Source organism: Atheta coriaria, unplaced genomic scaffold (genome assembly GCF_025399875.1).
Source record: "Atheta coriaria isolate IRGN ID8LTWV9N9 unplaced genomic scaffold, Caltech_Dcor_3.1 hic_scaffold_3_pilon, whole genome shotgun sequence".
NCBI classification, from domain to species: Eukaryota; Metazoa; Arthropoda; class Insecta; order Coleoptera; family Staphylinidae; genus Dalotia; species Dalotia coriaria.
The window spans coordinates 10,627,527-10,655,479 of NW_027045445.1; the positions used below are offsets into that span (position 1 = coordinate 10,627,527).

A 27,953-nucleotide genomic window follows, 5' to 3' on the forward strand; every position below is an offset into this window, starting at 1 on the left:
AAGCGGATCAAATTGAAATCACTTTAGAGTCGACCTTGTGTGGTATGAAAATAAAATCAATTGCGTTTAATTTTTACGCTTTATCTCTTTATTCAAATTCGCCGCTGTGGATGTCACAATAAGCATTTACAATTTAAATGAATCAATATTTGTACTTTACAAACTTTGCACTATGCATTTAGTAATTAGTTTAGTGCGACTTATCTTTCAGTAAGTAGTAGTTTACAGGCGAGACTTGTTTTGATCTATTGAACTTATTTTGATCATTTATTTATTTACATTGTTTTATAACAGGATTAATAAGCACCTTCGTAGATAACCAAAAATGGATTAATACATTTTGGTATTTATGACGAAAGAAAAAAGTTAAGTTTAAGAAACAAAAAAATGTAGGCGCACTTAAATAGTTGTCAGATTTTAGATTTTATCTGATAAAAATCTATATAAGAAGCATGACGTCGTGTTTTTGGTCTGTCTGGGAACTTGTATGATTTCAGAAACGTATAAAAACATTAAAAAAAATTAAAAAGTGATTGAGCTTGTAACTTGATTTGTACTTTTTATAATTTGAGGTTTAAAAGTTGATATGCAAGTATTTATTCAGTTTATTCAATTTGGATGAATTTTGATGTTGAGATTGATTAGGCCTTAGGGAAGAGCTTTTTTTCTTTTTATAAAAATTAAGCGCATAACGCAACAACGCCTAGACCAATTTGACCAATTCTTGTTTTAAAATGTTTGTCAATGTCCAAGGACAAAAAACCCAAAAGGCAGCTACAAAACTAGTTGTGTAATAATTCTTTCGTTGGTGTATATGTAACCGAACTTTTCCTAAACGATTGCAGCAATTTTTATAAAATATATTTGCGTAGATTTTAGAATGGTTTGGAATCATAATTCGGTTTGTTAGAAAATATTTTAATACAAAAAATACACTTTCTTTAAATTTCGGAAATTTAATTTTCTGAAGTTACCTTTCCAAATGTACTTTAGGTATGTACTGATTATGATAATAGTCTTATACTTAATTTTACTCTCACATGACGCCCTCCTACTCGATAAATATCCAATTTACTAAATAATGACGTATTTTTATTTAAAATAATATGCAACTTCTCTCTACTACTGTAAAAGTACCAACTACTACTTATCTACCTACACATTTTAAAGCCATAATTTCTGCACAGTGTATTAAATTGCGCATTTACTTTACTTTCGTCAATACAAGGCTGTAAAATACCTGTTTGCACGAGCTCTCACGTTTGCGTAGTACTTACTTATAACACGTATTGTACCCATGCTCTCTTCCTGCTCGTCCACTGTTTGCACACGACAAATATTTTCGTTTTTAAGTTGCCTGCCTCGCGTTTTACACTTGAAACTACTACATTCTCTGCCCGTCTACAAATTGAGCGTAAAGTGAAACAACACGAAACATGATATGATATTCCGCCATATTCAATTATAATTCAACAGTCAATTAATTGCAATCGTTTTAGTTTTCATATTTTTATTTGTTTTTTAATTAAAATGATTATAATTTACTAAGCTGCACATGTGTAATGAGAAAGGTATTTCTTCATTAGTAGTGCATTAGTCGCACTACTTTGATATTGTTTACAATTCACATTACCTGTAATTATAATTAAACCACGTTTCATGTGTTTTTCTTTCTGTTTGTTTCAGGTTAGTACATTTTTACAACTTTTTTATCGACATGGTGAAACATTGTGTTCCTACAATATTTTACGATATTAATTGGTGAGTGCAAACAATTAATCACTTTATTAATTAAATTTTGAGGCCGTAATGACCTCATTAATGAAGTATGTTTTGTGCTTTGTACTTTAATTAATTTTTTGCATCGTGGTCGTATTTCGGAGGTTTTATTTCGGGCGCTTTTAATCTTTCAGGAAGACTTTTCTTGTCTTCCTTTGGTCCACTTTCGTTTTTTTTTTTGTCATTTTGATTTCATTTCGCCTATTTTTAACTTTTCGCACCACATGAAAAACGTTTGAGTTCTGCGGTGCGAGCGAGAGAAAAAATAGAAGAAAAATATCGAGTTTATTCGTGCGCAATGCTGAAATTTTCGGTTATTTATCGCCACATTTTTGCGTTTGCGCTAACGAAGACACTTCTGGTCTAATAAATCGTATGCGGAATGATATAAACGGATGAAATCTTTGTACACATTCGTATTTTCGCATTTTTTATGCGACAAAAAGGAAGATGATTTTTTTGGCATTTCCTTTCACATTTTGCTTTGATCCAAACCAACAAAATATTAAAAAAAAAACACATAAAAGTACAATTTTATTTAAAATCCAATATTTACCTAAATTATGGCCAGTTTTTTATTTATTCATAAATTTTAGCTTGAAATAATCATCTATAATTTGTATGTTACTCATTCACATAGAAACCATTCAACTAATTTTTACAAATTTTGAGTCAGATGTATTTTAAGCCAAGAAAAGGGAAATATGCTACATTTTGTAACATAAACATAGTCGGAAGAGTGTAAAATAAGGGATAGAAGTTGATATAGAGTTTCAATTATATACTTCGAATCGAGAAGCAGCTAAAATGCATTATTATTATTATTATCTACGCGGACGATATCGCAAATAACAGCCTATATTTGACAAACCACTAAGGAATTTTTAGTGTCTAATCTTGAAAAATAATTCTGAATGTATTTGCTGTCTACAATGTACAATGTACACATTAACCGCAATATAATCAGAATATTATCATTTTCAAGAAATAAACAGCTCACATTCACTTCACATTATCTTCGAGTGAATTCAGTGCACACAAATTAGGAACATCCGAAAATATTGCTTATGGTTTAAAGTTGAACGTTAATCGATTTTATTTTACGATGTTTATTTTGCAAATCTGCTCCAAGTTTATTCTTGTTTACTTCTGACGACACTGTGTATATTTATGCGGTCGTTTAGTAAATTGCGTAACACTAATCCGACGATCCAGCGATCATTGTCGAGGGGGCCTCCTCTCGCGTAATAATGTAAATTTAATGAATTCTAATCGATTCGGCCTCATAAACTAGAATTTATCTATTGTCGAGTGTTCTCGCTTTATCATCTTCCCATTGCTCTGAATCTACATATGCCTCGTCAAGTTATACTGATTTATTAACTACACATGTTTAGTTGCCTGTTAAGTGTCACAATGAGGAATTTCAAATTGTTCGAAATTAGTTAAAAATGTGAACATCAACTTAATTTTACTTTCTTTCTTTAGCCTACTTTTTAAAAAGCAACTAATAGCCTGCAACAGGAATGTTTCTAGTTTGTAGGAATGTTGTAAGTAAGTAGGTACCGATTGTGCTTTATTCGTTGATAATGAGCACGAGGAGTAAAAGGATGTTAAATCATCCATAACTTCAAATGTAGCTCTCTAATTAGTCTATAAGTATACAAATATTTTGAGTTTTCAAAAATAACATTCGAATGTCGTGTAATTTTCTACTTTCTATACAAAAACATTAAAAACTACGCGATTTATGCGAATTTTATCAAAAATTCAACGAAGAAATTTGAGAAACTTTCGAAATTCACTGAAATTTTAAAAATAAAAATTGATATTTTCTGCTAAATTTACACGACACATGACACATTCAATGTATCACGGGTTATGCACGATCCATGATTAGATTATCCTCGCGAGAGTGATTCATGCAACTGTATTTATTGTTAATCTATTCCGTGTGCCCATTTCACTTACTCAAGAACACACACACACTGCGTATAATTACGTGTGGGTATATGTCATGTCTAGGATTTTGTTTTGGGACGGATTTCTCTATGCGATGATTTCGTTCTCGAAATGTAAGAGAGTTATGTGTAGTAATTTACGGTGAGTCATCGGGTCATTGCTCATGGACGATTTGCAAGGCAAACTTGAAGAATACAGAAAATATTTTCATGTTTTTTGGAACGTTCTAGTGCACAAGTATAGTTGTGTTGTGTTAATTGTATTAATATTTAAATTTATGACTATAAATTATAGTTATTAAGTTTTTAATCAAGCGTAGAGTATCATTATATTAAAAAAAACATTAAATTGGTTCAAATAATGTTATTAAAATTCTCTAAGGAAAAATATTTGAGGTTAATTTTTATGGTTTACAATTTTTACAATCTATTATTTGGATCATTACGCTGAAAATATAAAAGAAACATTCCTGACAAATTTAACCTGCAATAACTTTCTTTGCAAACATTTTATTGGTGAGGGCTTTTTCATTTTTATTTTATAATAGTACATTTGTACATCTCTACAAATTTTTAGCTTTATAAGACATACGTATAGTAACTATAAAAATCGATTTTTTCCTAATTTGACTAGAGGACAATGCTTTGAGATGCGGTACAAGTACTGAACATATCTATTTCCATGTTAGATTTTTTAAATTTTTTTTTAATACACTCTGTGGATATTCAAGCAAGGTTAACTATATTATTATAATTCGCACTTTACGCCTTGGCATGCAAAAATGTTTATGTTGCTGACGCTGCCGCTCATGTGTTACACATTGTGCTACTGTTTAAACATCATTGCGCGCATGTGACCACAGCACGCATTCCGCGAGGAAACATAAACATTTCTTCGCGTGCGCGCGCGATAACCAAGCAAAATATTTGATAGCGGCCACTAAGTCCACACAAAATACAATAATAAGTAATTCACACTTGAGACTTTCAACAATAAATGATGTTGTTATATCATCGCTCCACGTAATTCAATTATTACACCTTGGATACACACGTTATCAATTTTCATTTTCGGTATTTTTTATCAGGTAATCCCTGATAGGTTAAGCCTAGATGAATTATTGGTTTCACGTCGTTTAAATTAATTATTATTACATCGAGAGGTTGAACTTTCCCAGCCCTGAACTCGCGCATCAAGTTCAACGCTTCCCAGTAATCCGCATGACAATAATTGTGCTTCAATTTTGCGCGAGCGCGAACGCGATTAATGCTTAATTTCAACAAAAGAAATACGCGCGCAGTGTGGTGCAAGGCTTGCACTCGCAGAGCAGCTGGGATACGAGTGTACGAGAAACAAAGGATTCTTTTGCGTTGGCGCAAGTTTAATGGACTTGTATCGTCGCGAGTCGATGTGGCGTCGAATGCGACAAATTGCTACATCGAAATCTACTTACCCAGGAGGCGCATCTTCAGTTTCAATTTCAATTAGTACTAAAAGATTTTTATTTATCATCCGAAAATAAATTTAAAAATTTATTTAATTTTTTCTACATCTACGACCTGTTGTGTGATTGTGACGGTGTATAATATATATGTGTTTGTTTTGCACTTTCAATCACATTTTTTTTTCATTGACGCTTCGAGTGCATGAGTTGGTTCAGTTCGGTTTTCGTGAATGTCGGGTGCGCGCGCGCAGTGAAATGAAATGAAGTTCGCGTTCAACGACCTAGGTTATCCTTGACGTGTGCGGTGGTCGTCCGCATCGGCCGCATCCTCGTGTCAAACACATACACTCAGAATACAATATAATTTATTTCAACTTTAATTACTACTCACAACATAAGTGTAGTGCATTTTTTAAAAAATTTATATAAAATTATATACAAACTGAGTACGGTCCTGTTAATTGCAATTTATATGTTCCGTAGAAGTGTCATGTCGCCTTGGTGCCTTGAAGCAGTGCAAACAGGAAGTTTCGCGCCGTGTCGCGAACATTCGCTAAACGCGATAAATTCAATTAGCGTACATTAGTGTGTGTCCGAATGACTTTGACTTAAATGAGTTAAGTCACCTAGGATGCATGATTTCGCACATGCCGCATTTGTCGTTTTGTCATTGATGAGCGCTGATCATTATCACGTGTTACCATATTAGCAAACGCGAAATTTCCATGGTTAACACCGCATTAAGCTTAAATTATCATTATTTTTTTATATCGGAGAAAGAACACAATGCACGTCAGCAATATGCAATAAATTTTACGTTAATGGGACATTAATATTCAACGATAAATCAAGGCGTGTTTTCTGCGCGTTCTTCGGGCGAGTTGTGAAATACCCACACGGTGCACTAACAATTGCAGTGGTGGTTTTTTGTATGAATATATTGAATTTAACTAGACTTATGAAGTGCCTAGTTAAAGGCTTGGGTTTGCCGTGCGTGGGCATTGCCTACACAGTGCAAAATATATTTAAATGTGTCAAATGCATTACTACATATATGGCAGTTGAAAATAGTTTTATTTTTTTAATTTTCTCAGTTATTTTATTAATTGATCAATGTTTTACTTCCTATTGACTTCCTGCACAACGTTATACTTCACTTCCTATTTGCATCCAGGTGATTTATTGTTTGTGTGTGTGTCGTACAGGTATATTGGCGACTTTTGTTGAATTTGTTATTCACTTTTTGCTTTCGTTCGCGTGCTCGGACGAAGGTCGTTTTTATCGACGCCCCCGGCGCTCCCCGAGCATGAGTAATACAAACTCGCCAACCAGACGATCCTTTCATGCCGTGCTTCACTCTTCTTCCTGCAATATGTACTTACTTCCAGTTCCTCTTTTGGCCACTTCGCTCCGCTTTTTTAGCTTGTGCTTTGTCACATTGAGTTTGTCCCTTGTTCTTTCTTCTTGAGGCGTCTGGAATGACTCAATGAGGGTTGAGTGGATTTCGTTTGGTCATTGTTTTTTAATTATCTTTGTTTTTTGTTTAATTAAAATTTTATAATTGAATTTTCTCAAGATTAGTAGATTTTGTAGTAAACTTTCGCGTTGTTTTGATTTTTCCACGAAGCAATAAAAGCTCATCGTTTGTGCGTCTCTAGAGCGATGTTTGTTTTCGTTTCTTCCTTTATTGCCACTATTGTCGTTATGGCTTTTCAACAGTAGGACTTGTTGCATTTTCTAATTGAAACGCATGTGAAAGTGCAAGCAGACGTGCAAATTAGACGTTATATCAACAAGCTGGTACTAGTTTTAAATATTTAGAGAAATTATACCTTGGTTGTTATTTTTGCGTACGGTATTTAATTACCTAAACAATTCAAAACTTAGAAAGTGCACTCGAAGAGTACAAAGCTTATCATCGACTAAACGTGCGCTAACACGGTTAATTTTTTGTGGGTCATAACATGCATTTGGCATGTCATAAACTGGAATGTTTTTATGTTTGGCAAATTTGCGACACACAATTATTGTGTTTGCCTATCGCAGAATGCGAATGCTAATACGCATACCGATACAACATTTGCATTTGTGAATGCAAATGCACGCGATGTAATATTTATAAACATGTCACACGCGTCCCACGTTTTTCGATTATTCACTGTTGCAGCAAGAGTCTCGCTGGGCACTCCGTACATCAATCTCAAATCCCACACATTCGTAGAAAATTTATAGGGTACTTCAAAGTCTCCTGTCTTTGAACTTCTTTGTGTTATTTTATGAAGTTACACTGTTGCAGTAATTGTTGTTTATGTGCGAATAAAATGGTTACTTTTGTTTGAAAGCGCCGAGAAAACTCATTAAATATTTAAATTTCTTTCACTGTTGATAGTTTGGTTGGTTTTTGGAGTCATTAAAATCTTATCAATCCATTTCTGAATTAAGTTTGAAGGTTAGTTCGGTTTCATGACGCACGCAAGATATTTTCGTACACATTCAATCACTTTTTTTCGCTTCCATTTACCTGCGTCCCATTAATTTCGCCTCTCCCAATTTGCTCGCAACCCGCATGCGTTTTCTTGCCTAATCTTTTTCGTCGATTTTTTATTCACTTGACTTTTCGGTGGTCCTTTCTACATTATGGCCAAGGTCAGCCATCAACATCACCTTGTTATCGGGCTTCTGTGGTCTATGGTCTTTCGCTAAACTGTTGAAATCAGTCAGTCACTGTTTTTTAGGGTTTTTGTACGTTAGACTTGATTTTTTGCGTCGGCTGGATAAGGATAACCATATAAAGACTAAGCCTAAGGACGAGAATAAAGTTCAAACCTTATTAGACTAGAGCTTTTTTTTCATATAATGGACTAAAGGGAATGTGAGCAAAGAAAGAAGAGAAATGAAATTGTAACTTGGCCGCCGTCCAAATACGCTTGTAAAACGCATGTTATATTAGAAATGAAATGTGAGATATCAAAAAGAAACTCTTTCCAACTCTCCCGAGTCGAATAAAATCAGAATTAAGAGATGTTTTATATTCCTATTATTTATTAGGTTAAGGTTGACTTAACTGACCTAGAATATAGACTAATTTATCAAAATCACACCAATATTTTATTATTATGTAATATTTCGATAGAGTTACAACGTAATACTTTTAGCAACATGAAATCCACATTTAAGGATCGTGATTGATCATGTGTGGCGCCATGTGTAAACAAATAGCATCATTATTGCACTACTGCGACACACGTCGATCATCGTTAGCGCAGCGGGCAAAAGCAAAATGTAAACAAACTTGTAAATGCACAAAACCTTACTGCGACACATGTTTTGTAATCGTAGAAAATGTTTTTTTGTGATTTTACACTAGAGATAATTATGTATGATTACGTGCTCGTGATTGAGATTGGGATCCGTGTGATAATAACATTGAACACTTACCGGTTTCAAACCGGTTCTAATAAAAATTCACTATTTCTACGCAGCGTATAGTCGTAGTAGTTTTGGTTTCATTGAGTGTGAATGAAATTTTTTGACATTTATTAATTGTTTTTGTAAGTTTAAGGTAGCGAAACGTATAAAAATAAATCACAGAAGGAAGTTATAATAGAAATATTTTATTTCCTTATTATATTTTTACTTACATAAAATTTTAAATGCTGATTATGCAATTTTTAAAATTACTTATTTTAATTTAATATTTATTGATTTGTTTGATGAGTGATTTTATGTTCGCATTATGTGATGCTTTGTGTTTTTGTTCTCTTTGTGATTATTTAACGAAATGCGCAGTTTGAGGCACTGCGATGTAAACACGCAGTTTTGCGTACATGAAGCGCCGATAGTACGATATTATTAGCGTGCACGAGAGCGCCGCAGACAATTGGCGGCTATTAAAATTCATGGTCGGCGTCGATTTAAGTTCGCGCTTGAAATTTCGCCGAGCGTCTGTGCGCCGCCTGCAATTTTTTTCGTTTTCGTCAATTCCCACCATCGCCGCATGCACGCGCTCGTTGTTTTCCTAGATCTTTTCCGAGGTCCGAGCGTTACGCTGATTTTTATCGTTTGACACGCGTCCAAATACAATAAAATGTTAGACGGGATAAAAACCTCCTGACAACCGACAAGGTGAATATTCGCTCGAGATAGTTTATGTGAAGATTTTAAATTGTATTATTATAAATAAGTCGCTAAATAGGTGACAAGGCAATTTGTAAACATATAAAACACGTTACATTTTATTTACTATTTCTCTGCGGTTTAATCTTATTTGGTATCAAATAGTTTTGTCATTATTTATTTTATTCGTACGTTAGATATGATGGATGTTGGTTTAACACTCAACTGAAATCATGAATGAAGATTTTCTGTTTACATTGATTGATAGCTGCCATCCTGTCAAACATTTGCAAAAATTTACGCTCGACTTTAATATTAGTGCATTCCTTGATTATCTTCGATTCTACATCGAGTCATTATTTAGTTTATCTAGTTTATTTACTCTATAAGTATATATAAGTGTTTTTAGATGCATTGATGATGTTTGAGGCTAAAAATAAACTTCTGTTTGTTTAGTAATCGAAGTACACGTTCCACTTACTCTATTTATACATTTTTGGCGTTTTTAGCGAATAAAAACTCAAAAACATAATATTTTTTATAAATTTAACAGATGTACAGTTTTTTGATTAATTGTAATTTCGTTTAGAGACACTTTAAAATAAAATATGTGGCGCGCACAGAAAGTTTCCAAATGTTTGGACATTTATTAATTCTGTTTTAAACGTTATTTTTATATTCTGCACGTAAGTGATGCCAAGCATTTCAATTAGTGCGCTTATTATTTATTTGCGTAATTGGTAGCATTAAATGGTCTATTTTCGGATGCAGAGCGCAGGTGTGTGTGATACATGCATGAATTGTAAATTAAGCTCAATGCAGGCAGACGTCCTTTTTGTAACTTTCCGCTATTTATGTAATTGATAACCACACTTTAAACATAATATTTCATAAATTAAAATGGTCAGTAAGTCCCATATTCCATTTGAAAATTGTTATTATGCTCAGCATGCGCATACTTACTGGTTGCGACTGGTAGTAACCGACAAGTTTATTTATAGACGTAGTGTTTGAGCATTGATAGCGCGTATTTTAATTAGTTCAATAGTTCATAGGAGATTTCCTATGATGATGATAATGAAAGTGATAAAGCAAAATTATTTAGCAAAACGAATTTTTTTTCATTTTTTTTTTAAATATTACTGTAACGTTTTACTATTCTTTATAGTTTAGCGTGTTACTTTGTTACCTACTTAATTCTGTAAGGTGTTGTTGCACCCAGGAAGTCTTTTTGTCTAGACCAGACATCTAGAGTAGGCATCTAGGTAAAAAAGTAAAAATGCATGGCAAAACAGGCAACGTGCACAAAATGTGCATTTGTCAAAGTTAATCGTGCGTCGCCGGCGTCCTGCGCGCCATTATGTTTAGCCACCACCGCACAACACCAGCCAGCAAAATAAAACACGTTGTCAACGTCGGAATAAAATCGAGCGAAATTAGTGGCGACAAAACGAACATTTCAAACATTGCGGCCATGTCTCCACCAAGTGTGTACAGAGAGTCGTTTGGCTGGTGCTATGTGTTGGTGCACCGAGTGGGAAAAACGTCCTGGAACGAGGAAGTCTCGCAACAGCCGCTCCCGCAATTTCTTCGCACTACTCATGCAGACGGCAAATAAAACGAATAAAATTCATGTCGGAATGTTTAAATGGATAGTGGTTAGTCTACGTCTACGCCTAGTATGCGAGTGTAGGTAGTGCGCCTGTCTGTGCTAATTTTTATTCGTCACTCGCTTTTCGTCGTTTAAATATAAATAAATTAACGTCTGGGGACGCGGCGCAGCGCAACAGACGTGTACTGCACGGCCCGAAATATAATGCGAAACGAGTTGGGTACATAAATGCAGTGCGAAGGAGCAAAAACATAAAAGTGAAGTGAAGATGATGCTTGCATAATGTTTAGGTTTTCTTTTATTTTTGCGACGAAATTAGTTTTCGCTAAAATGCTGAACTAACAAAGTTTCTTGTTTTATTACTTGTTTTATTGCCAATTCTTCAAAGAATTTAACAATAACTATTACCTAGGAATAATATTTATTTCCCAATGACTAAAAAAATTATATTTTGCATAAATTTAATTTTTTTGTTTCTAGGGAACGTGAGATTACTCACAGTGGCAAATATTGTAATCTTATCAACTATATATAATAATAATAATTCACTTACTACGTGTTTCAATGATCGCACACGCGCTGTTTTCCTACCGTTTCCTACTCTCTCATTCATTAAATGAACATTTAATTCATACGTTTGCACAAATGACAAGTGATTAATTATAATAATCAATACACTTGTTGTTTTACCAATTATCGGTTTAGTTTTTTAGTGCATACGAAATGAAGTTATTACAGAAGTAAAAAAACAACCGTAACAAATTGCAAAATATAAAATACAAAGTAGGAAATAATAATAAAAGAATATATGTAGCTATTTAAGTTTTACAATATGCGATATCTATAGCTTATAGTTTACGACTTCTTGCGACATGTATCTAGGTAAAAAATGAAAAACTAAATAAACATAAAACGCAAAACACTTCAAACGAACGAGTAACCTACGAGTAGGTAGAACATCAGACAATGCTAATGGAAAATTAACAAAATGCCGAATGATTTGTTTTGTCAACGTTTGCTGCATAGAATGTCAACAATTAGTTTCTATTGCGTAAATGTTACGCAAATGGTATGAAAAAATTGTCTAATATTGTGCCTATTTTATTTGACGTAAATACCACTTGCATTTTTTAAATTTTGACGTCGTCAAATCTTGAAATATACAATATCTGAACAAATAACAATTATTTTTTAGTAATTTTACTATCATATGAAGTTTCACTATCAATATTCTTCAAAATATTCATTTTTCTTTAGTTTTGCAGACACTTTTGTAGTTTATTAACGCTGTTGATTGTTGCAAAGGTGCATTGCACTATGAAACATTTCTTACATCAATGTTTTAAATTGAATTTAAACAAAAAGGTTGAACTCGCGCATAAATACATTGAGGCGAAGTGGTAGTGCTATTAGCCTCGAAGGAGCAACAAGCAACATTGTTGCAAGTCGTCGCAAGATGTCAATGACTTTGTTACAACACTCTACACGCTTTTAATCAATGGCATTTGTTGCTATCGCGCTTTGACGTGTCGAGTGCGGCAACCGGCGAGTACTTGGGTTATTATCTTGCGTTATCACACACTTCCACATCACCCAACCACACATCGGAGGAAGTTATAATCATGAATGAATAAAATACAAAATATAGTAATTAATGCAAGATTATTTTTTTGGTTTGTAGTACTTTGCTACGTAATTGTGTTTTTCCAATTTTTATCATTGAAAATGACGTATTGATGTTATGCGCCCGAAAATAATATTGAAAATGGATTATTTGCTGTAATGGAATATTCTGAGGCATATTGGCAATGAATAGTAATCGAGCTCGTCCAAGGCCAAGGCTATGTGTCTGTCTCCATCTTGCAATTTGCATCCAATTTTCTCAGCTGCTAGAAATACGCCTAGTCTGCGATTTCTTCATATTTTTATTTCCTTTTTTCCTCTTCACTCTCTTTCTGACTCTTAACTTTTTCTATATAATTGCGTATTTTTTGCAATGCTTGACATTTTCTTCCGTGTCTCGCATTGTAAATCAATATCGCAGTGCACGAGGGTATTAATCTAATCGCGTAATAGCTCCGGATCTGTTCGTTCGTTGATCGCATTCCATTTCTGCAATTTTCGCAGTTCCAACACACACACACGCAGGCACACAGTGCACACGCTATTCGCATTGAACACATTGATCCGCGCGCCGTGAAATTGAATCTTGGCACGGAAAGACTTCTAATCGCGAAATCACATTCCCAGGAGACTAGCAGCGAGCTACCGATTAGTTAAAGCCCAGTTGTCACGATCAACTAAAGTTGTTGATCATTCTCGAAGTTTTAATATTAAAAATTTCGACGTTACAAATCATTTTGTTAAAGATACTTGACATTGAAAGTAAGTAATATTAGCAACTTTAGTTGAACGTAACCACGCGCCTTTAAAAATCTTTATTCCTTACTTTTGGCATAGATTAAAATCATTGTTGTAAATTTTTTACATTAACGTTTGCTAAAAGTATGCAAATCGAGCACAAGCACTTAAATAAGTCAAAATTATTCATATTCGTGTCATCGTGTCGTGTCGCGCCGTGAAAAACCTGTGACTCGAACAAGACGCAGCGTGGTTAAGTTGAGCTAGATATATTTTAGTATGCAACTCAAGAAGCTTTCGGCATGGTTTTTTTCTTTGCGTTTTAATTCGCTGAATTTTATTTATAGGCGCTTGTCGAGAGAGGACGTGCACGCGTCGCAGATTCGCATGCAAATCAGATGGAAATTCGCTGACGTTGTCGGCGAGATGCATTTTTATCTATTTTCCATGCCGAACACATATTTTAATTTATATGGCGCGTTTGAACATTTTAATTAGAAATTGGCGACTTGCATAAATTTACGATCGAACAGATGGGAATCCGCAACTGCGACGCATTCGACGATGTTGCGCGATGACGTTTTTGATTATGTATATGTTGAATCAACAATACAAGTCCTTGAGAGTGACTTAGGTACTTAAACTTACACTTACGAGAAAAACAATTGCAAGCGCGTGCTACGGCGAAAACAAAGTTGTAAACTTTGCAAATGCGTTACACGTTACAATTTGTGCATTTTCATTTGTTTGCGATGTCAAACGCGTGTGGCGCCAGCGTTCGGAAGTTTTCTCAATTGGGTTTTGTTTATTTGTTATATTTTTGTTTTGAGCTGGCTGAAATGACTCGTGACTTGGCGGCCAGCAAGCGCCGCGACGCCAAATTCGCTACCGAAACGGTTCGTAATAAATAATTTACCAATTAGAATGTTATTAATTGTCTGCAGACAGACACACATAAGTTTTTCGTTTGTAATCTTTTGCTTATTTAATAAATAACGTCCGGTTACATGCATAATGATAAACAGAACGTGATAGTCGGTATCAATATGATACATAAACATAAAATGCGTTGTTAAATACGTTAATAGAATAGAATAACTTAATAACAATTGCATATTGATAGGATTGAAATTCTACGCATTAAAAGTTTTCCAGAATGTTTCAGATTTGTTTAACTATTGTCTCAGTGGTGGGCGAGTGTAATTGTTTATCTGTTTATCAATAGATTTTATTTCAATGGCGTCGTTTGTGCGCTGTGATATTAAATAACAATGCGATGGAATGACGCAGAGGCGATTGTTTCTTTGTTATGTGCTGGGCTGAAATAAGAGACATTTGATAAGTGCACAACGTGTGCGTTTGTTAATTTGTCTTCTATTGCATATTTACTCACTGATTATATAATTTTATTTAGTTTAATCATTTGTTTCGGGATAAATTCAAACGCCATGTTGTTCTTAGATCTCATATTTTTCTGGTGTGTATGAGAAGCTTTTTGAGATTCCGACACGCCTTGGTAGTCGTGCTCGTTTGGACATTAGGGTGAAATTCTAATCGGGCTTTTAATCTCGAGCGGTCATAAATCAGTGCAGTGCGTATGCGCTCGCCGAGGCAGCGCATTAATCTATATCTATTGCCATCGCGGATGGCACTCTTCGCACACACATTCATACGGCGTTCGTTCGTTCGTTGGTTGGTTGGTTGGTTGGTTGGAATACGGAAGATGGGAATTTATGTGTTCGTATTGCCACTATGACACTGTGGCACTATTTTGTGCCTACGTGCGGCTAACAACGTACAACTCGATACACTCCATGCACGCATTAGAATTTCACTTTTTTCCTTCCTTCTTAGGTAGTTTTAACGAGAATTGATTTATATTTAATGGAAATTGTTGTTTGACGTCGTAAAAATTGGATTTTATTGCAAAATGATGGAAAACAATCGAATAGAAGCTCTGAAATAACACGTTTCGGCGGAAATTCTATTAAATTGATAGTTTTAATTGTATTTCACTTCATAGACAATAAAAGCTTATTCTGGTGATAACTATACTCGTAAAATTGAACAAATTATATTTTTTTTTCAATATTTAAATGGTTTTATTGATTACTAGCTTTAACCCGCGGCTTCGCTCGCGAATATCTAAAATAATGAAGTTGCTTCCGTACGCGTCTGTAGTCACAAAAGAAGTAACAATGAAGTAGAATGGCGGGAAGTTTAAAATGGCTGAAAGTATAGTCTATGGAAGTATAGTGTACACGTGTACAGCCTCCATAGTGTAGTCAATTGGATTTGATGTTGACGTAGCTGTCGGTAATACAGTGTGATAATACAGTGTGATGGTACTACAGTACTTAGGTTTGAGCTTCATTGCTGGAATGCTAGATGGCGTTAAAGTAGTCAAATAGCCAGATGCAGAAGTATTATTGGCTAAACAATTTCTTTATTTTATTTAAAAAAATAATTTTTTTTCTAAGTAAAGTTAAGTAAACACTTACTGCACGCTATACCCTCACAATATCGCTGAAACGATATTTTTACTAAACCATTGCAAGTCAATGCAAATATCGTTTCAGCGATATTGTGAGGGTATAGCGTACAGTAAGTGTTTACTTAACTTTACTTAGCTTATACTCACCCTCTCGTACTACCATTGTATTTCAATAATTTTTTATTAAAAAGGTAGCCTATAACCATTCGGGGACCACTAAGACTACGTGTACAAATTTTCATGATGATCTGTTAAGTAGTCTTTGCGTGAAAGCATGATAAACATCAGGACTTTCGCATTTATAATATTAGTAGGGATTTTATGATCGGACATTTTTATCAACTTTTATTTTGTCAATTTTTTCTATACGAGATGATTTTAACAATAGATATGAAGTAAATTTTAATACTTTATACTTTTTCCGCAATTCCCGTTTCACCACGTGTTGTATAATACATTATTATTTTAATTTTCGTTCATGTTTTTATTAGCCATAAATACGTAACAATTTACGCGCGTTTTTCCGCAAATACCATCTTTTATCCGTCACTCGTGAAAACAAGCAGTGACAACGAAAAAGAAATTGACTTTTCTCTTCCCACACGTCCCAACGTCTGCAAATTTAATTACTTTGGATGCGTTTCAAGTCCGCCCATGTTCTCTCTCGACGTTCGACGTCGTTTATTACACGAATTGTATTTTTATCGATGTATCGTATCCGGGTGACGTAAAACAGCCATCGGACGAGAAAATGGGAAACAATTTGGACATGTTTAATCTGTTGCATTAATTTATGTACATATGCTATATGACGTACCAGCTTTTTTAACAATGTGGTTTTTGTGTCATGCAGGTAGAACAGCGAGATGTGCCTGGCATCGACAGCGCCTACCTGGCGATGGACACCGAGGAGGGCGTCGAGGTGGTGTGGAATGAAGTACAGTTCTCCGAGAGGAAGAACTTCAAGGCGCAAGAGGAGAAGATCCAGCTCGTCTTTGAGAATCTCACCCAACTCGAGCATCCGAACATTGTCAAGTTCCATCGCTACTGGACGGACACACACAACGATAAACCCAGAGTATGCTTGATAATATAACATTTTGTGATGAAATTGTTTATTTGCTTATTTTATTTTTAGGTGATTTTCATAACGGAATATATGTCCTCTGGCTCACTGAAACAGTTCCTGAAGCGCACCAAACGCAACGTGAAACGACTTCCACTGCAAGCCTGGCGTCGATGGTGCACGCAAATTTTATCAGCTTTAAGGTAACCCACAAATCTCTTGTTGCGCACTTTTCCGCTCTTTGCGCCTGCTGTGTTTGTTTTCGATTAGATTTACAGCTCTCAAAATGGCCGTCGTGTGTCGTCGATGCTACCTGAATTGAATATTTTCTAGATTAAGTCGAGCCTTAAGTTAATATTAATATGTAAGCCGCACAAGTTACACTCGCATGACTGAGATACGAACGTGATTAGAAAAACTAGATTTCGTTATATTGCACACCAGACAGTCATGCGGGTGATTTCTTTTGTTTTGTCAAGTACGTCACGCACGCGTCGATGTCAGCGTAAAGGTAAGTGGCGCCGCCTGTCGGATAGTAAGCGCAAGTTACAAAGTTAAACGGAACGAACGGAGCGTTTCCAGCTGAACGAGCTCGGAGTCAGTCACTATGATCTGCAGTATGTTTTCTTTCCAGTTATTTGCATTCCTGTTCACCACCGATCATCCACGGAAATCTGACCTGTGATACCATATTTATTCAGCATAACGGGCTCGTCAAGATCGGATCAGGTAAACAAACCAACCACAGCAACCACTTTCTCTCTATATATTTATCATATCAACTTTATATTTATTTCACAAGCAAAACAAACGAATGCGTTGTGTAAATTAAAATGGAGTCGTGTTGCCGATTACATTTTCGATTTGTTTGGCTGATGACGGGGCGGATTTTCCGCGGCGATTGTTACGCGCGATGGCGGACTTCGAAAAATCAACATGGCCTCCGTTCATGCATAGCTTATTCATAAATTGCGAGTATGGAAAATGTTGAATTTTGGAATAATCCGCCATCGAGCATACAGGAATCAAAACGGAACGCGTGATGTTAATTCATTTTGTTGCATTTGATGACGGATGGGGATTGGTATGTCAACAGCCGGCATTTGTAATGCGACAGGATGGATATTCTGTAAAACATGGCGTCTTCCTGCTTGAATCTTAACAATTTTCGACTACTTTTGTAAACATTTATTGCAAAGGTGTTTTTTATGGTGTAATTTATTAGGAAGTCGAAAATTGTCGACAATCGTTGTGGTTAAAGACGCACGCCATCAGCCGCCTTGCAGCGTCCACTCTGCGATCACTCGGAAAATACTAAACCAACTCTTTCGTTTCTTCTTTCTCTAGTTGCCCCCGATTCGATACATCATCATGTAAAACGTGTCAGGAAAACATCAAAAACATGCATTTTGTGCACCTGAATATGGCAGTAAGTACTTAATTATCATTTGAGGCGTTTTACTCAATCAATTTTAGGTTATTGTAGGTTATGTTAGAATAGCTATCAGAGATATCAATTAGGTAGATTATAGTAAATAGTTTTAATCAGAATAGAAAGTTGTTTTTTTTTTGGTAAATGCCTCAAATCTAGACGATAAATGCCATATCATCGATGACCTGCCATTTTGTTTGTGTGTTACCTCTCGCGTACGTATAGCAATCATGGGTCCCGCCATCGACATCTACTCGTTTGGTATGTGCGCGCTGGAAATGGCCGCACTGGAAATCCAAGGCAATGGGGACTCCGGTAATCTCGTCACCGACGAGAACATCAATCGAACCATCGACTCGCTGGACGACACCCATCAGAAGGACTTCATCCGGCTCTGTCTCAACAAGAACCCGACGAAGCGGCCTACCGCGCGCGAGCTACTCTTTCATCCGCTACTCTTTGAGGTGCACAGTTTGAAACTCCTCGCGGCGCACGCATTAGTTAAAAGTGCTGGTAAGATAAGATACATTTTGATACATTCTGTATAATGGTGACTTCAATTGTTAATTGATGATTTTTTAGCTAACATATCTGAAACAGTGTCAGATGAGTCCTTGCAGAAATTTTATGGTTCTGAAACTGTGATAGCCGAGATCCAATACAAGAATCAGCATCATCCGCCCGTGCAGACGCGCGTTGTGGACGTGCCCGTCAGCGAAAAGCTGGAGAAATTCATCGAGGATGTCAAGTAATTACAGTAGATACAATTTTTGATTGAATTTTGTGTGTTATAATGTTTTATGGATTTTATAGAAATGGAATATATCCACTGACTGCATTTGGTGCTAAACAACCCCCTCCGGCGCGATCGAGGGCGATATCGCCGGAAATGGCAGTGTCGGAGAAATCCGTTACGCCGGAACCGATGGACGTCGAGGCGCGCAAGATCGTCACAATGATCTGCCTGAAAAAGCGCGTCGACGTCAAGACTACGAAGGAGGAGAACGAGGAGACGACGGTAAACACTTTCCACCAACGCAAAGCAAACACACTGGACTAATTAAATGTGTTGTGTGCTCTTTTCAGTTAACTATTGTACTCAGGATGGACGACAAAATGAACAGGGAGCTGACGACAACGCTGTCGACGACCGATACACCGGCGGCGCTTGCGCACGACCTAGTGCATTATGGTTTCATCAATGAAGTAAGTAAACATCTAAATTAAGTTTTATTCGTTTATTTAATATATCTCTTTTTTTTAAGTCCGATCAAGTAAAAGTGTCGACCGCAATCGAAGAGTCCATATTAAACGGCTCGGGTCACAGCAGTCCGACGCATAACTTCTCCTACCTGCCCGCCGGAGCGGCGGCGGCGGCGACGGTGGCCGCTGCTGTCGCCGCACAACAACAGCCGCCGCCGCCGCTGTGTCAATTGTCTTCGACGCCGTCGTCGCTGGTAACGGCCGTCACATCGACGCCTACGCAAGTGCCCATGCACTCCACTAGTTAGTAGATACTGCCACTTATTCCTTTTATAATTATTACTATCCCGTTTTTAAATAACGATAAGTTACGCCACAGACAGTGTCTCGAAACAAACTAATTCGAAGTAGAGGCGGCGCGCATCACGTCCGTTGTTCGCCAACATTCAGGCTCATCTAACATCTTAAAACCTAAACTAGATTTGTATCTATTGTCATCAAGTTCTTCGAATTTAGCAGTCGCATTGCAAGCTATTATGAATGAATAGACTACGAATTTATCGATTTAATCCTAGCGTTTTGTGATGACCTGAGGTTGCGCACCGCGGACATCGAAATGCGATTGCCGCACTAAAATAAGGACGACTTCGTGACGAGAAGGATATCCTCCGACACTCACACACACACTGAGAGCTGGGTACTCTATTCTCTGATAGAAGACTTTTAGGATCGAAGACTGTAATAAAAAATTATTAAAAATGCTGGACATTGATAGAATAGGTGTGCTAGTCATGTGACCATACGTTTATCTGTGATCAGAGCTCCAATGACACTGGACTGTTTTATTAAATTTATCAATAGGTATCATATTATGTATGTGATCTGTAATATCATCGTATAATTTTTTTTCTTTCGAAATCGAGTTGTGGGAATTGATAAGAGAATCTGCAAGATCGAGTCCCGGACAAACGGAGATGGACTGTAAGGAATGTAAATAATAGAGTAAGATTTGCCGCATTTGCAAATACTTATTTTCAAGCTTAAATCATAATCATCAAACATAAAATCAAGCTTTCTAAGGTCAAATGTAAACATTTTTTTTTGCAAATACTTTCTCTATATTCATCAGATTCTTGTTTCTATGCTAGTAATTTATTTGATGATGATAATGATTTAGGATTGAAAATAAATGGTCGTTTTGAGGAAAAAACAGCTTCCGTTTATACTAAGAATTAAACAAACAGAAACACATGGTAGAAAGTTGATAATTGAAAATTATAAAAAAATACTCGTGTTGCAAACGTATTATGATTTGCCCCTTTGAGACTGATGTAATTTTTAATTAATCTAAGCGTTAGATAAAATGAGAAATGAATTAGCTAAAGAAAAAAAAACGACTAAAGTCTAAACTAAAACAAAAAATTGTAATACTAGGCATACAGAACAATAGTTTCGAGTGCGAGTGGCGGCGATCAGCGCGAATTTTCTTTTGTAGTCCACGACCAAAATTGCGAATTTGCGAACTAGATTTGTGGCTTGTGTTGCTTGGTTTTATCGATGATTTTTTGCGGTGGCTTTCGGAGGAGAGTGGAATGTGGAACATCTGTTGGCTGTTGGCTGCGAGGTACCCTCTAACGTTGGCAAAACAGGGAATTTATTAATCGTCTTTATCAGTAATAATTAGTCAAAACGACAACCGAATCAGTCCTATCAATTTAAAAACAACTTAATCTTAAAATTCATGCTAGACACAATTAAAATTTGATATTGTATTTAATTAGGCCTAAGTCTATTTGTTCGGAAGTTGTTTTAAAAAATCTATTAAATTATTTGTTATATGAAAGAAATTGTGAATATGAGCGGATCACAAGCAGTTGTTGGCGATACGATGAGACGATTACAGAGTGTCGAAGATGTAGTTATTGATAAGAGAATGCGCTGGTATGCAATATTGTACATATTGATAGGAATCGTACACGTAAGACACGCAAGAGTGAAACTAATTTTTACTGAATGAATTACATCACATGCGGTCAGCGCGTAATCAAAGACACGTGCACAACGCATCAATACTTAATGAATAAAGAGCTATTATTATTTCTATTTGCTAAATGTGAATTGTAATGTTTGATTTGCGAAAGTGTTATGTATGCGAGGATTATTTTACGCTTGTGCATGTGTCTGCGAATTCATTTTGTACGAAGTCGTAGGCGGAAGCGTTGTGACATATAGACAAGGACTGTTGGAATTGGGATTGTTAGAGGACCTCCCGTGTGATATTACGCTCAAAAACAAAACAAAAACAGAATGAAAATGGCATGCAAAAAGTCGGGTCGCTTCAGTTTGTTCATGTATATTATATATAGTCAATAACATATAAGTGCGTTCATTCAGAATCGATTTACCTTCTTTTGTTTTAATTTAATCGTGTTATGTTCCATTGTAATCCCAATAATTAAAAGGCATATATTTAATGCAGCAGACGGAGCAAATGCGAGGCATTAACACTTTGCGACGATGCAACACAAAGAGGCCAGGCGCGACATCGAACTGCGTTTCGTTCAGAGTTGTTATTTAGTCTATTTTTATTACGAAAAAAACACGAAAAAACTAAACAAAAACACGTACGAATAGAATCTATCTTTATCCCCGTTTTTATTGCAGCAAGCTTTATATCTTTAATCGAACTACACTGTGCCCATTACTAAGTAAAAGTTAGAGTTACAATGTATTTATAAAACTCGAAGCGAGATTGTGAAGTCGAAGTCTTTTAACAAATGCATCTGCAAATACAAACACATGATCTTCCTCAACTTTTGGAACAACTGACAACAAATATTTGCTTTGATTTGTTATCTCGAACACGGATGTATAAGAAGCAGGAGATTAAAATGTATATTTAAGTTGTGTTTAACTTTTTCCCGAATTGTAACTATTGTTTTGCTTCTCTGGGTTTTCTTGTTTTGATTGGTTGTTCCATGTAACTAAAGAAATACAACATCAGACAACATAGACTCCCTCACATTGAGCGGTACAGTTGACGAATTTACAAACTTTCAGCAAATATTTTCGTTCCGAGAAATAATTGACACAATCAATTCTGTAATGAAATGCTATGAGACTTGCATTTATGCTTCTGCCAAAATACGAAATGTTGCTGTCGTTTTTCTTTGTGGAAATATCGGAAATTAATACACACATATTGTAACCATTTATGCAAGATGGCGAACGGAGGTGATTATTTTGTATCTTTTGGATGAACTGTAAAATTTTGTATACTCATTCTGGCGCTATGTTTTGATTGGAATCATTTAGACGAATCCATCTAGCTAACTAACTGATTGAAACAAGATAAAAGCGGTGAAATTCTATGCGAACGGCTAGTGATATTTATTTCCGATATTATCGTTTTATTTAAAGAAAGAAACATAGATAAGTTGCGTCGATATGATTGTATTATATATTATAGTATCATATAAACAACAGGCTGTTTTACTGTATACCTTTATTTAAGTAAATATGCAATATGGCCAATTTATGTTTCAAATTTTATAATTTGACGGACTAGAAATTTTTCACCGTCATTTATCGGAAGAATGTATGTATCTTCTGCCACGACGTTAATAGGTAAGTGCAATATTGTGATTTCAGTTCGTTGCGTTTATTAGATTACATGTGTGTGTGTGTCAGTTCGGCACTCGCGATGCTCCAATGTTTACTTAAATATAAGTCGATAATATGATCCGAGATGTCTCTAGCATGTATATATTGCATAAAATTCGATTCGCATTTATCGCCGCGAGTTGTGTTTTGGTGCAGTAAGTGCACACTTCTTGAAGTGGACACACGCGTTACCTTCTCAGACCACGCGCTCTTATCAGCTTTTTTGTTTGTTTACATCCGTGAATTTGCATTCCTTGTTTACTTGCGCGCACCATTAGAATTAAGTCAGTTAGGTTCGAGAAGTTGTGTGATTGTGCTTCTGTATATCGCGATATGTTTAATTAAAAATCAAATTATATTTAATAATACAAAATGTTTTAATTTATGAAGAACCTTTCCATCGGCTTTGGATATCTGTGCAACACCAAAACACCAGCAAGCCACTTCGTAAGTAAATAATATTAATATTTTTAACTTGATTTTCTTTCAATTTTATTTCCATGAGAGGAATTAAATTTGCTAAAGAGGCGTTGGTCGTGAAATGTGCATGAAACAAATGTCTTATTTTGTACGTGGTTCGGGGCTCTAAGTAGTATTGTAAAATTTCCGAACTCTAGATTATTCTAGACACAATTTTAATTTTTCATTTTTTTCATGTTATCTATATGTTAGGATCGCGCGAGCATTGTTCTGAACGATGCACATTTTCCGCCCCTTGAAATCGCGAGGAAACCTGAAAATTGCTTTCAAAATCTAGCAATTTATCGATTTTCTTAAAAAAAATGACGTGGTAACTGGGTTATATCGTGGGAACTATTACTGGTTCACATTACAGGTTACATTAGTGGTTTTAAACGATACACATTTGCTGCCCCTCAAAATCCCACGGGAACTGCCTGAAAATTGATCTTTAAAGCTGGTAATTTTTTATTTTTCTGAAAACACGTGGAAATTGGGTGATCTCTCAGCAACCGTTAGCGAGCGTAAAACGACGAAATTGTTTGGGAACTCCCTGAAAATTTCTCCCTAAATCAGGTAAATTTTCATTTGTCTAAACACGTCGTGGATTGGGTTTCATCTCAGAAACTGATTTTCACCTGATTTTTACATGATTTTCATATTACATGTTCTGATCGCGCGAGAAGCTCTTTAATCAATACATCTCTGCCGGCCCCAGAAATTCCTGGACAACTGCTTCAAAATTGCTATCTCCTTTATGTAAATTTGCGGGAAGTAATCAGAAATACTACTCGAAATTTGATTACATTTTTGAATGCGCTCACAGACATTTTTATTATGTAAAATATGTTACATTTTCAGTTTACACAAACGCTGTTTGCCGATCTTATGGCCATACCTATAATTTAGGAGTTTCTAATACGGTAACTATAATTTTCTTCTTGGTTTAATTTTATCAAAATTTGTATTTAATAATATCGTCTAATAACAATGTATTCTTACATTGATTTACTTACTTTTACTTGTAGTGCTTATCGAAATGTGTATATAAACAACTTTATTATCGCGTTTAGAAAACGTCATGTTGCGTTCTCGCTACGAACGGTTGTCCCGGATGTCTCAGTCGTGCATCAGTTTAATCGTGCGCTCGCGCGGTGCGCCACGGTTTTGCAATTATCTCACGGGAAAGCCATAAAAATTGCATTTTTGTGTTTCGCGGCACTGATTTCTGTTTGTTTTAGGGCTGTAGAAATTGAAAGGGAACTCGCAGCAGGGTCATTTTTGCATCAAGGTGTAAGTATTATAATTCTGTATCATCTCTATGACCTAGTTTTGCAATTTTCTTACGGGAAAGCCATAAAAATTGCAGTTTTGTGTTTCGAGGCACTGATATCTGTTTGTTTTAGGGCTGGTGAAATTAAACGGGAACTAAAAAGAAGGTCATTTTTGCATCAAATTGTAAGTATTGCCATTCTGTATTATCTCTATGACTTAGTTTTGCAATTTTCTCACGGGAACACCATTAAAACTGCATTTTTGTGTTTCGAGACACTAATTTTTCTTGTTTTAGGGCTATAGGCATTGACCGGGAACTCGCATCAAACTGTAAGTATTGCCATTCTGTATCATCTCTATGACTTAGTTTTGCAATTTTCTCACGGGAGAGCCATAAAAGCTGCATTTTTTTGTTTCGAGACACTAATTTTTGCTGGTTTTAGGACTTTTGAACCGAGTCTGACACTGTCGACGGACCATTCTTGCATCAGATTGTAAGTATTTAATTTCTTTATCATTTTCCTAAATAACTTTTGTGATTATCTCACAAATTGATCCCCAAAATTGCATTTTTATGTTCGAAGGACTAATTTTTGCCGGTTTTAGGGATTTTGCCCTTGAGTCTGACATCGTAGAAGGACCATTCTTGCATCGGATTGTAAGTATTTAATTTCTTTATCATTTTCATATATAGCTTTTATGAATAACCTATTAAATTGCGAGAAAATATACTTTTGTGTTTCGAAGCACTGATTTTGCTGGTTTTCGAGGTTTAGCACATGAACGTGTCATCTGCGTAATATCAGCGAGGTCCATAAAGATGTAAAATTTAATTCTTGATGATGTTACATTCTAATGTCGTAGGAGATGTACGTGTAGAACGTGTGTTGTTAGATAAATTGTACGTTTCGTACGTTGTTATGTCGATAATTTGTACCTGTTTGTTTACAACATGTTTACATTAAATGTAAACTTTTTTTAATTTTAGTCATTTTGAATAGTTTTTGGGGTATATATAATATGGATTGTGTTTTATTAATTTTCGTTCAAGTGAGTGAAATTGAAATACCAAGATGAGGTGATAGCAGGTGAGTTAGAATAAGAGAGCAATATCAAAGTTTCATGTTCAATCCATGTTCTTTGTATGATCTGCAGGATATTCCACACTTTGTTTATACGTGCGGTTCGACGTTGGCTTGCGCTGCACGCTGTGCGCTGCAATTTGAAATTTGAACAGTACCCCACCGGTCGCCGTGTGTCGGCGTGTGCTGTTTTTCCTGTTCAATCAGTCGGTGATACGCAATTGTGCTATGTGCACGTGTTCCATTTCTTCTCCGCTACTGTTCGTTGCGACTGTTAGTATTTCGGACTCGAAACTTAAGACACCACGTGTGCGTGTGTAAGCCATCAGTCGCCGGTCTTCGGATCTCTTGCGTTGGGCTACGGATTCCAATTGGATTTATAGGCCAATATGGTATTGTTAATTAGAAGGGATAAATCACGCGTTTTCTCAGCGTGGCATAGTTGTTAGTGCAAAAGTTATGCAGTGAGTAGTAACATCAATTCTACTAACAATTCTGCTTTGTGTGTAACATTTCATAAGAGAGCGTTGTGGCTCGATGGTATGTAGGATATGCCTTGGACCGTACGAACGTTCGTTTTATTAAAAAGAAAGAAGAATGTATTGTTAAATATAGTTAATAAAACTCAATTTACAATTAAAATCTCATTCATATTTTTCTGTGATATCATATTTGTCGTTTTCAGGATATGCGTCTTAAATCATATTTCATATAAAGCTTATGTGAGTGCAACAAAGGTAAGAATTGTGTTGTTGTTTTTAAAAAGTTGAATAAAGTTGAAACATTAATAGAAGAATCAAATATAAGTGATAAAAACACTCGGTGGACGAGTGGATACGTGCACCTGCTGGCATGCTGTTGTACACGGATCGAGTCTCAGGTATAGGAGGCATTTTTCTCAAATATAAAAATATCAGGTGCAATTTGGGTTGCATATATGAATGGCAACGAAATATAAGAGAAATTGAAATATAAGTGAAGGCAATAGAAATAAGAAAGCAGGTGGAGAAACAGAGAAATAGAAGAAATAGTAGAAGAGAAATAGGAGTAGGTAGATGGAAGAGAACAGAGAGTGGAGTAGAGTAGTAAAGAAGAGGAGGAGATAGAAGAAAGAGAATAGGAGTGGATCAGATTTTTATATTTTTTGGCCCGTGTCGTTAGACAGTCTAACTGCTTCGATGCGTCCATTGCTCCCGGCCCATCCTACAGCTGCGATGTCTCTGCGCTTCATCCCCGAAATACTCAGGCATATCAACAATTTTTATGGTGGGGGATCACCCCCAGAGAGAGGGAACTCCTTATAAGGACGATCCTTATAAGGTCTTGTTCAAATATTTCTAAGTTTAAAGTCGTCTCAAGAGAGACGACACTTAAAAATACTCTTACAAGTTCTGACCGGTACCTGAAATGAAGGAAGGAGTACACAAATCATACAGGTTGCCTTAACAATATTTATAGTGGGGATCATCCCCCTGAGAGAGAGAACTCTTCCTGAAATGATAGAAGGGGTACACACAAATAAAAGAAGTCAATATATCTTACTATTTATTTATTAACAATAATAGAATACAAGTCTATATTTTACATGTCAACAGAATACATGACACCATATTGAAACAGGACTTATGATCTGCATATCCGCGCTCATGGAAACAAGTACCACTTAGTAAAGTTCTACCGGGATAAATAAATTAGCAAATAACCTATTTTCTACGGGGTTGCAAATGGAAATAAATATACAGGGTATTACAAAAGAAAAATTTTAAGTGCCGACAGGAAAACATCTAAACACTCAAATATCGCTTTTTTTTCACCGTTACTCTTTGAAACAAATATACAGGGCGTTACAAAAAGAAAATTCAAAGTGCAAGAAGTTAAATTTTAAAAACAGTCGAAGCAAAATTTTCGGGGATGTGAAGGAAAACGATTATACAAGGTGTCACAAATAGAAAATTCAACCATCACAGAGGAAAACATCTAAACACTACAAATATTGCTCGTTTTC

General features: G+C 35.7%; 1 protein-coding gene and 1 long non-coding RNA gene across 3 annotated transcripts in view; both read left to right on the forward strand.

Annotated features, from left to right (window-relative positions):
• Window positions 1–23,003, forward strand: part of LOC135789968 (nuclear receptor-binding protein homolog) — a 35,164-nt gene extending 12,161 nt beyond the window's left edge. Inside the window, 11 exon segments of the mRNA XM_065300057.1 lie at window positions 16,622–16,846; window positions 16,907–17,037; window positions 17,469–17,563; window positions 18,182–18,205; window positions 18,208–18,243; window positions 18,246–18,263; window positions 18,492–18,779; window positions 18,849–19,014; window positions 19,080–19,284; window positions 19,353–19,472; window positions 19,532–23,003. Of these exon segments, the coding sequence (XP_065156129.1) occupies window positions 16,622–16,846; window positions 16,907–17,037; window positions 17,469–17,563; window positions 18,182–18,205; window positions 18,208–18,243; window positions 18,246–18,263; window positions 18,492–18,779; window positions 18,849–19,014; window positions 19,080–19,284; window positions 19,353–19,472; window positions 19,532–19,777 (1,554 nt within the window). The 3' untranslated portion in view covers window positions 19,778–23,003.
• A 656-nt stretch (window positions 23,004–23,659) lies between these two features.
• LOC135789969 (uncharacterized) lies at window positions 23,660–26,528 on the forward strand. 2 transcript variants are annotated; one of them, XR_010547690.1, is made up of 9 exons: window positions 23,660–24,167; window positions 24,453–24,514; window positions 24,833–24,884; window positions 24,998–25,049; window positions 25,162–25,196; window positions 25,310–25,360; window positions 25,473–25,524; window positions 25,855–25,954; window positions 26,022–26,528. It is a non-coding gene; the product is annotated as an uncharacterized lncRNA (long non-coding RNA). The 2 variants fall into 2 exon arrangements; XR_010547689.1 differs by lacking the exons at window positions 23,660–24,167; window positions 24,453–24,514 and having other exon boundaries at window positions 24,611–24,884.
• The last annotated feature ends 1,425 nt before the right edge of the window (window positions 26,529–27,953 follow it).